The following is an 11,788-nucleotide window of genomic DNA, read 5'->3' on the forward strand; positions in this document are numbered from 1 at the left end:
CGCCCATGAAAGTGCCAGCCACCAAAGACCACCATTCCTGGCAGAGGCCACGCAATTTGGCACATTTATAAAAGATGTAAAACAGAGTGGGATGGGGGAGACAGAAGCATGAGGTGTCCAGGTTGGCATGACAGACACCAGACATGCACCGTGCATTTAAGCCCCTCCCCAACTCCCTTCCCAACCCAGCCCAGCCCAGAGCAGCACCCCCCATCCCCATCTCCTGCCCCTGCCTTCAGGCTGGTGGCTTTGCAGAGGCCAGGGGACCAGGGTGAGGGGTGCTACAGTTTGCCCCATAGACAAGGACAAGAACCCTTAGATGAGTCTGGCTGGGTGGCAGGGTGATGGGGAGGAAGGCAGCCCCTCCGCGGAGACATGCAGGAGGTGGCCCATGGGACCCCAGCCGGGGGGAGGAGGTGGGGCCGTGCCTGGAGAAACCCTACCAGTCAGAAATCTAAGGCAAGGGTCCCAGTTTCCCCTCCAAGCCTGCCCCCCACACATACACACACACGGGCAACACACTTACAACCCTGAGCACACCCCAATGGGGTTCACACCCCAAGTTCCTCAGGAGCCCCTTGGGAGCTTGGGAGGGGCCTTTTCTCTTAGGCCAAGCCTCGCCTGAGACAATCCTCCCTTCTAGTGACCCGGCCAGCCCTCTCCAGGCTGGGGAGAGAGACAGCCAAAGCCAGGGGGCTGGGTGGCAGCCTGGCAGGCCTCCCGAGCTGGCAGAGCTGGTGACTGCAGAGTCTAGACAGGCAGAGATCTGGCTATACCCGCACTGGGGGGCCTGAGCAGGCTGTCAGAGGTCCCCGGGACCCATACTCATAGTCCGCATCTGTGGGTGAGGCCATGAAGGAGCTCAGGGAGCTCCCGGTCTGCCGGTCTCGGAAGCTCTGGATGTAGCTCTGTGGGGGAGCAAACATAGGTGTGAGAGTCCCACCGCAGAATCCTGCCCTAAAAACCACCTCTTCCTGAATCCCCGCAAGCCTTACACCCCTACAGACTGCCACAGACTCAGAGTCCACAGCCCTAAGACCCCACCACATACCACATCCCACTTAAAACCCATACTCAGGGTACAGTTCCCCCAATCCCCCCACCAGCTGGACCTGCCAAGTCCCTGGTGCATGGGCTCTGACACACAGAGAGTAGGCCTTCTAGACAGCAGCCAGCCCATGGGGAAAGCCCAGGACTGTTTGGATAGACTTTCCACACTTTTTTCTCCCCATTCTGACTGGATGGGCTCAGGGGGCTCACCGGGGAGAGGACGTCTCCATTGAAGCGTTTGATGGGCACTGGCCTGCGCCGATAAGCTGGGTCTGGGGGCCCAGGCCTGGGAGGAGCCCGGGGACCTCTGGGGGGAGCCCGAGGAGGTCTCTTTTTCCGCCTTTTCTCCTTGCGATCTTCCTGCTGCCGAATCCGCATCAGCTGCACGCGTCGGCGCTGCCGGCTGATGACCACTGAGGTGGGACGGGCAGAGGAGGAGCTCAGAGGAGTGTGCGCCTTAATTCCCCTGAGCCCTCCCTCTCTTTTCCCACCTAGGGCTGCAGGCTTCCAGATTCCTCTTGTCCATAAACTCTTACTCCTACCCCGTCACGTCCTTTTCTGGTCTCCTACCTCCTGGAGGGGACTCCCTGCTGTCGCTCTGTTCTTCCATAGGTCTTTGTGGAAGATTCCTAGGTTTCCAGTTACCCGCTTCCCGGCTGTCATCACCCTCCCAATCCTCAGCCATAGGTGACTCACCTAGGCCTAGGCCACCCACCATCATCTTTCCACCGGACAGCCACAGTTGCTTCCTCACTGGTTTCCCCCTATGCTTGCTCCCTCCAGTGCTTTCTACACTCGGCAGCAGAACGAGCATCCCAAAAGCAAAATTCAATTCTGTCCTCGCCTACTTTAAACACTCCGGTGGCATCTCATTGCCCTTCTAATAAAATGTGGAGTGTTTCTTAGGGCCCAGAGGCTTCACACAATCACCCTGGCTCCCAAACCTCCCTCCCATACCCCAGCCCTACTTCCTCAAACAACCTGGCTCATTCCTTCTCAGGGCCCTCGCCCCTGCTGTTCCCTCTTCCCTAACTCTTTGCATGGCCGGCTCCCTAGCCTTCAAGTGTCTGCTTACATATCACCTCCTCCAAGCAGCCTTCCCTGACCACCCTAATTCTAATGGCTTCCCTGGGTCCTCTTTCACATTGCCCTGCATATCTCTGTCATGTCACTCTACACAACTGGAATTATCTTGTTTGTTTGCATCTCTGTTACCTGTCTCCTGCCCACCCCAAACATATACCCATAAGGACAGGGACCTTTTCTGTTATAGCTCTGCTGTATCCTTGGTGCCTGGAATGGGGTTGGTGCAGAGCCAACGCTCCATATGTTTTTGTGGAATGAGTGATGGTACCCGGCTCTTATCCTTACAGATGCCAAGCAAGTCAGCCCTCTACCGCCATCCAGGCCTTCTGCTGCTGTCCCACACTCCCCAGTTACTCGGCACCCCCATCCATCCCTGGCCACCCACTCCTCTCATGTTCACCTTGGCCTGTGTCCCCTTACCTTCTGTATGGGAGTCCCCCTCAGCTGTCACCCGCCACTGCACCAGAACGCCCATCAGACTGAGCAGGGGCCAGAGTGCCAGCAGGGCCCAGCTTCGCCAGCAGAGGGGGGGCACAGGAGCGGCCCGGAGTCTCTCCACCACGTAGCGCCCCAGCAGTAACAGCTCAGCAAAGTAGTCAGCGGCAGTAGCGATGAGCGCAGCACCAGTCACGGCGGTGGCCAGGGTGGTGAGTGGGCGGGGCCAGCGCAGAGTGAGCAGGGCACAGAGCAGGCCGCCCCCCAGCAGCAGCCCCAGTGGACCCCACACGGAGCCTGGCTGGTAGTAGGGTGCGGAGCCCAGCAGGGCAGCAGCTGCGAGCAGCAGGCCGAGCAGCAGCCCCACCAAGAAGAGGCCCACGCTGCGCACCAGCATGGCCACCAGCCCACAGAGCAGCCCGATGCCCAGTGCGATGCCTGCGCTCGCCCCAGCACTCAGCTGTGTCTCTAGCACCCGCTCTCGGTAGCACAGGAGGAAGATGACCACCGAGCCAAACAGCAACCCAGTGAGGAAGAGCACTGCCTTGAAGCAGCGGTAACCTGGAGGGGAACAGGGGCTAGTGAGGGACCAAGATGAGGTCACCAGGCTGGAAAGAGCAGGTCAGAGGAGTCAAGGACATGGGATCCCAAGGGAACCAGAGACAAAGACACTAAGATCAGAGATTTGCGGGTCACTGGGGTCATGAGGACATCAGTGATGGGGCCACTGAGGTCAGGGGAGGTTACAGAGAGATGGCTGTTGGCGGTCACTGGGAAAGCAGACATAATCACTGAGATCACGATTTGGGGTCTGTGAGGGGTGACATATTTGAGGATCACAGGAGTTAGGATAAATCTTTGGAGTCAAGAGTGAATCTGTGCATTGGTGTCTTTGGGATCATAGGAGTCAGAGAAATAAATCATTGGGGTCCCAAGGGGATCAGCAAGAGAGTCATTGGGGTCTATGGGAGGGATTGTTCAGAGGGAGGAAGTATTTGGAAATCATAAGAAACTTGAGAGGTGGGGTCACACAGGCTTAGAAAAATGAGGTCTTTGGGGGTCACAGGGCTTCAGAGGGTACCATTGAAAGGTTACAATGAGGACAGAGAAGCAGGGTTACTGGAGAGTTGTCCTGGGGAATTAAGGTATTTGTAGGTTAGGGAGATTGACAGAAATGGAATCATTGAGAGTATAAAAGGATTTCCAGGGCTCGGTGGCTCACGCCTGTAATCCCAGCACTTTGGGAGGCTGAGGCAGGTGGATCATGAGGTCAAGAGATCAAGACCATCCTGCCCAACATGATGAAACCCTGTCTCTACTAAAAATACAAAAATTAGCTGTATGGGGCCGGGGGGGGGCGCTCATGCTTATAGTCCCAGCTACTCAGGAGGCTGAGGCAGGAGAATTGCTTGAATTCAGGAGGTAGAGGTTGCAGTGAGCTGAGATCGCACCACTGCACTCCAGCCTGGTGACAGAGCGAGATTCCATTTCAAAAAATAAATAAATAAAAATCTTAAAAAAGGATTTCCAAGACAGAGGAACACTGAGGCCAAAAAACAAAGAATGATTGGGATCACAGCATGGAGAAAGGTGATCAGATGATGAGGTTGTAGGAATTAGAGAGGAGTAACCAGGGATCAAAGCTAGGAGTAATAGAGGGGATCAGAGGTATAGAAGGTAAGGACATAATGGGAGGTGAGGGGATGTGGAAGTCACTAAGGCTTACATGAGGTCACAGGGAATGAAAGAGAAGGAAATAGTATTTGTGGAGTTTCAGAAATAAGGTTATAGGGCCATTCAGCCCATTAGAGATACCTGAAAGGGTGGGGGAAGTGGAGATCCTGAACAGTTGGGAAGATGGAAGTCAGAGACAGGGGTCAGGGAGTCAGGGGGAGAACCAAAGGAAAAGATAACAGAGAGGAGAGTCACTTCCAGGAGTGGGGGGAAATATGAGAGTCAAAGAGGCTCTGGGGTCAGAGAGAGGAGTAGGGCATGGACAAGAGCTCTGAGTCCATGAGCCTGGGAGTAGTGGCATCCAAGAGGGGTAGGATGTCAGCAAGCCCAGGAGAGGGAATATGAAGCTGCACTGAGCAACATGCAGAGGGAGTGGGTACAGAAATGGAGGGGGTGAGGTGATATAGAATCCTTGGAGGCCCAGAACGTGTCCTGAACCCTTGAGGGGGCACTTCCTCCTGCCTACTTGTCAGTTGTTCAGCCCAGAGTTTGGGGGAGGAATGGGAGGGACCATCTGGCTCCCAACCCTGTCTACCCACCCATTGTAGGGGGAGGCTGCAGAACGCAAGTCTTGCATTACCTCTGCCCAGCCTGAAACCCCAGCCCCTAAGCATCCTTTACCACACTGGTCCCACTCACCTATAATTCTCCTCCTGGAGGCTTTTCTTGGGCCCCCAGCCCATAGAGCTCACTCTTCTCTGAAGTTCTGTAACTCTTGCTACAGAGTCGCTGGCCATTTATTCCCATTACACTGGGCCACTAGCCCATATGGCACCTTTATGCATACTAGAAAAAGGTGTGCCTTTCTTTAGGCAAAGCAGCTTTGTACCAAGGCCCAGAGTTTGTCAGGTAGAGCATGAGCTGGATTCCAGCCCCCACTTGCCTACTCAGCTGAGCTACCTTATTTAGTACCCATCCTGTATTCACTGCAGCTCTGATTACTGGAGCCTGCTTTGTAGGCTGGATGGATGTGTGTGACTACCATCCAGCCTGCCCTACTATGTATCCCAGGTATAAATGCTCCCTGGAGTCCAGGAGGCTCTGGCGTCAGAGAGCAATCCCTGGAGCATTTACACCTGGGATACATATTACACAAGACGTTACATCTCCTCCCTGTCAGACAATATCCCCTGTGGTTAGGGACCATGTGTAATGACCCTGCTAAGTGTTTTCAGTGCCTACCTAGCACAGTCACCCAAACACATCTTCATTACAATAGCTACTATTTATTGAAAGCTTATTAATTCATAACGCTATATGAGACAAATATTGTTCTCATTGTTCAGATGAGACAACTGAGGCTCAGACAGATTAATGTGCCTAACACAAGTAGTAACTGCAAAACTAAGTAAATTCAAACTCAAGTATGCCTAATCCAAAAACCTGTGTTCTCTATAATCTAGAGTCTAGATAATCTATAAATTGTGGGATGAAAGAAAAGAAAGAATTATTAATGATGGTAGAGGGATTCAGCGAAGACTTGGGGTGCCCAGAAAAAGAACTAGGGAAAACACTGGGGAGCCCAGGTGAGGGATGATGGGGATCTCACCGAAGAAGCAGTAGACGACTCCAAACAAACAGCACATGATGCAGACGAGGGCCGGCAGTGCCTGGTACCTGCGCTCCAGGGGCTGTTCACAAGGTGCACCCCAGAAGGCATCATCCGGCTCAGGGGGCAGCAGCTGGAACCGCAGTGTTGCCACAGTCCCCGGCATAGTGCTGGGAATAGAAGGGAGTCACCCTCCCAAGTTAACCTGACGAGGGAAAGTTGGGGTCACGGAGGCGTCCTGGGTCCTCACCAGGATGGGAGTGGGAGAGGGATTGGGAGAACTCAGCAAGGACAGTGGACAAAGGAGTGGTATCCACATTTGTGCAGCTCTGGAAGCATCTCTGGAGTGGGGAGCAAAGACAAAGGGAAACAAAAGTGCTTGGCTAGAGGAAGCTGGGATGAAGTTAAAAGAGGGACGAGGGTCGGGGGGATGATGGCAGGGTGCCGCCAGTGAGAAGGAGGCAGCCAAGAGGTTCGTCTGTGGGCGGCTCAATATGGGATTGTCCAAGATTTACCTGGGCTGGAGGCGACCTGAGCTTCTGAGTGAAAGAGGCTGTGCGGAGGCCCGACGGACCGGGGTTGCGGGGCGCCAGAGGCTCGAACTGACTGGGGTCCAGGGAAAGTCTGTCGTGCGGGGAAGGGGGCTGCTGGGCCGGAGAGACTGGTCTCGGCGCGGCAGCGGCTCCGCTCCACCTCCAACACCGGCTGGCGCTCCAGTACCGCGGCGTCCCGGAACTCGGGCTGGGCCTGGGGAAAGGGAAAGAGCAGGAGCCGGGGCTCGGGCCGCCCCAGAACCGAGGCCCCATGCCCTGAGCCCGCCCGCGGCCTTTGGTGCTGATGGACAGCTCCGGCCTCTGCTCCTGACGTCACTCAGGGCGCACCATCCAGGCAGGGGCGGGCTGCTTCTGACGTCACCCGGGACGCACCAACCACGCTGCAGAAGTCAGGGGACTCCGCCCCCGGCGTATCCCTCTCCTGCACCGAGGAGGGGGAACTTCCGGGGGTCCTTCCCCTTTAACCTCCCCCTTCTCCTCCCTCTCCGGTAGCCGGAGCCCGAGACCCCACCCCGGGGGCGGGACCCTCGCAGTGACACGTCGGACAGCGGCGGCAGCGGTTGAGGCTCAGGCGCCGAGCTCGGGGACCCCGCGCAGCCCAGAGCAGCTGCTGGAGGGGAATCTAGGCGCAGCCCCGGGGATTCGGCTCGGGCAGCTGGCTCTGTTCGGCGGGGAGGGAGCGGGCCCGCCCGCGGGGCTCGGGTCCTCCGGATCCGCCCCCTCCCCGGTCCCGCCCCCTCGGAGCCTCCTCTGGCTGCTCTGGGGCTTCGCCGGGGCCCGGGACCCGCGGTCCGGGCGCCATGCGGGCATCGCTGCTGCTGTCGGTGCTGCGGCCCGCAGGGCCCGTGGCCGTGGGCATCTCCCTGGGCTTCACGCTGAGCCTGCTCAGCGTCACCTGGGTGGAGGAACCGTGCGGCCCAGGCCCGCCCCAACCTGGAGACTCTGAGCTGCCGCTGCGCGGCAACACCAATGCGGCGCGCCGGCCCAACTCGGTGCAGCCCGGAGCGGAGCGCGAGAAGCCCGGGGCCGGCGCAGGCGCCGGGGAGAATTGGGAGCCGCGCGTCTTGCCCTACCACCCCGCACAGCCCGGCCAGGCCGCCAAAAAGGCCGTCAGGTAGTGATCGGCTGAGCCCGCTCCACCCCCTGGGCAGCGGCCGGGACGCGCGCGGGGGAAGCCGCCGGGCCCGGGTCGGGCTCCGGAAGGAAGGGGCTGGCCGGCCAGGAAGTCTTTGGGCCCCGATAACTTCCGATGGCCCTGCCTTCCCGAGAGCCTTGGGGCCAGTCCGAGGCTTTCTCTGGGCCTGGGCTGAACTTGCTGGCCTGTGTTCTAAACCGGCTCGACCCGATGGCTCCCCAAAGATCCTCCTAGCTCCCTGGCAGGGCTGCTGGGGTTAGATAAATGACTCGTATATAGGGTGAGGATATAGAGACAGGGAAAGAGAAAGGCAAGAACTAGGATTTACCTGGATCTCTTGTTCCTGAGTGGGTCACAAGGGCCACCTCAGGGTGAGATGGGGGAGGGAGGAATGTACCCATCCCATTACCCATTGATGTCTCTGCTGATGAGTGGAAATAATTTCTAAGTAACATTGGGTTCGAATTCTGGTTCTGCAGTTTACCTTCTGCCTTACCAAAGGTAAGTTCCTGGCGTCCCTGAGTCGTTTGCCCTTCCCCGCAAAGACACGCACTCACCCCTATGCCAAACGTTCCTTTATGTCATTTATGTGAGTAATTTTTGGCATAATGGCATATTTATATAGAAATGAGTAGATACATGGTGGGTCCAGCATTTGGCTGGGTGCTTTAAACAGTTATTATCAGTCCCATTTTACAGATGGCTCAGGTTAAATAACATCCACAAGGACGTAACTACTAAGTGGTGAACCCTGGAATCAGACCCACAATATCTCTGCCCTATCTGGGTGGATATTGCCATCTCCCAAATGTAAAGGACTACGTGGGTAAGACCAATATTTCGTTTAAATCCTCGTGACCCCTGGGAGAGAGGGTTTATCCTTATCCTGTTCACAGGTGAGAAAACAGATACAGAGAAGACGCAACCTGCCAGAATCTGTGCTGACCGCCCCCAACACACCCCGCCCCATTGTCTTTTTGATAACTTTGTGCCATCTCCTCCCCCAGGACTCGCTATATCAGCACGGAGCTGGGCATCAGACAGAGGCTGCTGGTGGCAGTGCTGACCTCTCAGGCCACGCTGCCCACGCTAGGTGTGGCGGTGAACCGAACACTGGGTCACCGGCTGGAGCGTGTGGTGTTCCTGACGGGCGCACGGGGCCGCCGGGCCCCACCTGGCATGGCGGTGGTGACGCTGGGCGAAGAGCGGCCCATCGGGCACCTGCACCTGGCGCTGCGCCACCTGCTGGAGCAGCACGGCGACGACTTTGACTGGTTCTTCCTGGTGCCTGACACCACCTACACCGAGGCACACGGCCTGGCACGCCTAGCTGGCCACCTCAGCCTGGCCTCCGCCGCCCACCTGTACCTGGGCCGGCCCCAGGACTTCATCGGCGGAGAGCCCACCCCAGGCCGCTACTGCCACGGCGGCTTTGGGGTGCTGCTCTCGCGCATGCTGCTGCAGCAGCTGCGCCCCCACCTGGAAGGCTGCCGCAACGACATCGTCAGTGCGCGCCCGGACGAGTGGCTGGGACGCTGCATTCTGGACGCCACCGGGGTGGGCTGCACTGGTGACCACGAGGTGGGATGATCAGCTACCCCACTGATATCTCCTGTCTTAATCAAATCCTGCTGAGAGGCAAAGTGGTGGTGGAGATACAGGCCTGGTTTTCTATGCCAATTCGGACTTTTATTTTATATCCCTGTGACCCTGGATAAATTACTAAATGCCCTGGGCTTCAGTATCTTCCTCTGTGCAATGGAAATAACTATTGCTTGGGGTTGTTACAAAGATTAGAGAAAATAAGAGAGCTCTGTGCACAATAGGCATTCGATGTTATTATTTTAGCCCTTGGACAGCTCTGAGACAGGACACATGCCCATTTTGCAGCTGAGCTAGCAGAGGCTTGCTGGAGGTCATGCAGACTCACAGCTGGTCAAGGTAGACTTAAACCCTCAGACTGGAAGGCCACAACAGGTCATAGGATGAGGAGCCGAGACCCTGACTGTGAGACAAGGGAAGGCAATACCAGCCATCATGGACCCCTTCCCTTCCTCTCCCCAGGGGGTGCACTATAGCCATCTGGAGCTGAGCCCAGGGGAGCCAGTGCAGGAGGGAGACCCTCGTTTCCGAAGTGCCCTGACAGCCCACCCTGTGCGTGACCCTGTGCACATGTACCAGCTGCACAAGGCTTTTGCCCGAGCTGAACTGGAACGCACATACCAGGAGATCCAGGAGTTGCAGGTATGGTCTAGGCCTGGGGGTGGCGGGTGAGGGGGACAGGATCTGAGAGGTCACAGAGATCCCAGAGACGTGAAAAGCTAGCACTAGAATCACAGAACAAACCTATTCCCAGCCCCTGGCTGTTTCTACATTCTCTGATGGGCCTCTGGGGCTCTTAGGCTGCCTGTGCTGGGGAAATGATAGGTATGGGCCCTGGGTGGGCAGAGGTTGGCTGGGGACTAGTGACCCACCCTGGGTGGTACCTGCTGCCTACCCATTCCCCAGCTGTGTGCTGGCGCCTGTGGTCTGTCCCTTACTTATGGTCTGTTTCTCTGATCCAGTGGGAGATCCAGAATACCAGCCATCTGGCCATCGATGGGGACCGGGCAGCTGCCTGGCCCGTGGGTATCCCAGCACCATCCCGCCCGGCCTCCCGCTTTGAGGTGCTGCGCTGGGACTACTTCACAGAGCAGCATGCTTTCTCCTGCGCCGATGGCTCACCCCGCTGCCCACTGCGTGGGGTGGACCAGGCTGACGTGGCCGATGTTCTGGGGGCCGCTCTGGAGGAGCTCAACCGCCGCTACCATCCAGCCTTGCGGCTCCAGAAGCAGCAGCTGGTTAATGGCTACCGACGCTTTGACCCAGCCCGGGGTATGGAATACACGCTGGACTTGCAGCTGGAGGCACTAACCCCCCAGGGAGGTCGAAGGCCCCTCACTCGCCGAGTGCAACTGCTCCGGCCGCTGAGCCGCGTGGAGATCTTGCCTGTGCCCTATGTCACTGAGGCCTCACGTCTCACTGTGCTGCTGCCTCTGGCTGCGGCTGAGCGTGACCTGGCCCCTGGCTTCCTGGAGGCCTTTGCCACTGCAGCACTGGAGCCTGGTGATGCTGCGGCAGCTCTGACCCTGCTGCTACTGTATGAGCCGCGCCAGGCCCAGCGCGCAGCCCACGCAGATGTCTTCGCACCTGTCAAGGCCCACGTGGCAGAGCTGGAGCGGCGTTTCCCCGGTGCCCGGGTGCCATGGCTCAGTGTGCAGACAGCCGCACCCTCGCCACTGCGCCTCATGGATCTCCTCTCCAAGAAGCACCCGTTGGACACACTGTTCCTGCTGGCCGGGCCAGACACGGTGCTCACGCCTGACTTCCTGAACCGCTGCCGCATGCACGCCATCTCCGGCTGGCAGGCCTTCTTTCCCATGCACTTCCAAGCCTTCCACCCATCTGTGGCCCCATCGCAAGGGCCTGGGCCGCCAGAGCTGGGCCGCGACACTGGCCGCTTTGATCGCCAGGCAGCCAGCGAGGCCTGCTTCTACAACTCCGACTACGTGGCAGCCCGTGGGCGCCTGGCGGCAGCCTCAGAACAAGAAGAGGAGCTGCTGGAGAGCCTGGACGTGTATGAGCTGTTCCTGCACTTCTCCGGTCTGCATGTGCTGCGGGCGGTAGAGCCGGCGCTGCTGCAGCGCTACCGGGCCCAGACGTGCAGCGCGAGGCTCAGTGAGGACCTGTACCACCGCTGCCGCCAGAGCGTGCTTGAAGGCCTCGGCTCCCGAACCCAGCTGGCCATGCTGCTCTTCGAGCAGGAGCAGGGCAACAGCACCTGACCCCATCCTGTCCCCGTGAGCCACCCCTCCCCTAAAACCAGAGCCACCTGCCAGCCTCGCTGGGCAGGGCTGGCCATAGCCTCAGACCCCAAGGTGGCCCACTGGTCCCTCTCTGGCTTTGTAGGTCCCTGGGCTCTGGACAAGCACTGGGGGAGTTGCCCCCAGAGCCACGCCCTTCTTGTCCCAAACCCAGTCTCCCTGCCCTCTGACGCTGCTGATTCGGGCTGTGGCCTCCACCTATTTATGCAGTACAATCTGCCTGACGCCAGCTCTGCCTCTGGGCCCTGGGGGCTGGGCTGTAGTTGAGTTGATGGGGAAGGGGGAGCTGAGGAGGGGGCATCTCCCAATTTCTCCCTTTTGAACTCTGCTGAAGCTCCCTGCCTTTAGTAAACTGGCCAAGTGTGGACTCGTGATTTGGAGG

The 11,788-nt window shown here is 58.1% G+C and overlaps 2 protein-coding genes across 6 annotated transcripts; one reads left to right on the forward strand and one right to left on the reverse strand.

Moving 5' to 3' along the window:
* Positions 1-34: 34 nt before the first annotated feature.
* TMEM198 (transmembrane protein 198) lies at positions 35-6,782 on the reverse strand. Of its 4 annotated transcripts, none has more exons than XM_010336255.3 (5): positions 6,370-6,782; positions 5,855-6,024; positions 2,557-3,132; positions 1,261-1,463; positions 35-908 (listed from the first exon to the last, which is right to left on the reverse strand). In XM_010336255.3, the coding sequence occupies exons 2-5, from the start codon at positions 6,018-6,020 to the stop codon at positions 771-773; spliced, it is 1,083 nt and encodes a 360-aa protein (XP_010334557.1). In that variant the 5' UTR covers positions 6,021-6,024; positions 6,370-6,782; the 3' UTR covers positions 35-770. The 4 variants fall into 4 exon arrangements, with proteins under 4 accessions (XP_010334557.1, XP_010334556.1, XP_003925546.1 ...); XM_010336254.3 differs by having other exon boundaries at positions 5,855-6,195; positions 6,370-6,777; XM_003925497.4 differs by having other exon boundaries at positions 5,855-6,059; positions 6,370-6,773.
* A 148-nt stretch (positions 6,783-6,930) lies between these two features.
* Positions 6,931-11,780, forward strand: CHPF (chondroitin polymerizing factor). 2 transcript variants are annotated; one of them, XM_003925491.4, is made up of 4 exons: positions 6,931-7,522; positions 8,551-9,124; positions 9,608-9,787; positions 10,108-11,780. In XM_003925491.4, the coding sequence occupies exons 1-4, from the start codon at positions 7,209-7,211 to the stop codon at positions 11,365-11,367; spliced, it is 2,328 nt and encodes a 775-aa protein (XP_003925540.1). In that variant the 5' UTR covers positions 6,931-7,208; the 3' UTR covers positions 11,368-11,780. The 2 variants fall into 2 exon arrangements, with proteins under 2 accessions (XP_003925540.1, XP_074255076.1); XM_074398975.1 differs by lacking the exon at positions 6,931-7,522 and adding an exon at positions 7,609-8,044.
* Positions 11,781-11,788: the final 8 nt, after the last annotated feature.

This window comes from Saimiri boliviensis, chromosome 5 (genome assembly GCF_048565385.1).
Source record: "Saimiri boliviensis isolate mSaiBol1 chromosome 5, mSaiBol1.pri, whole genome shotgun sequence".
In the NCBI taxonomy this organism is placed as follows: domain Eukaryota; kingdom Metazoa; phylum Chordata; class Mammalia; order Primates; family Cebidae; genus Saimiri; species Saimiri boliviensis.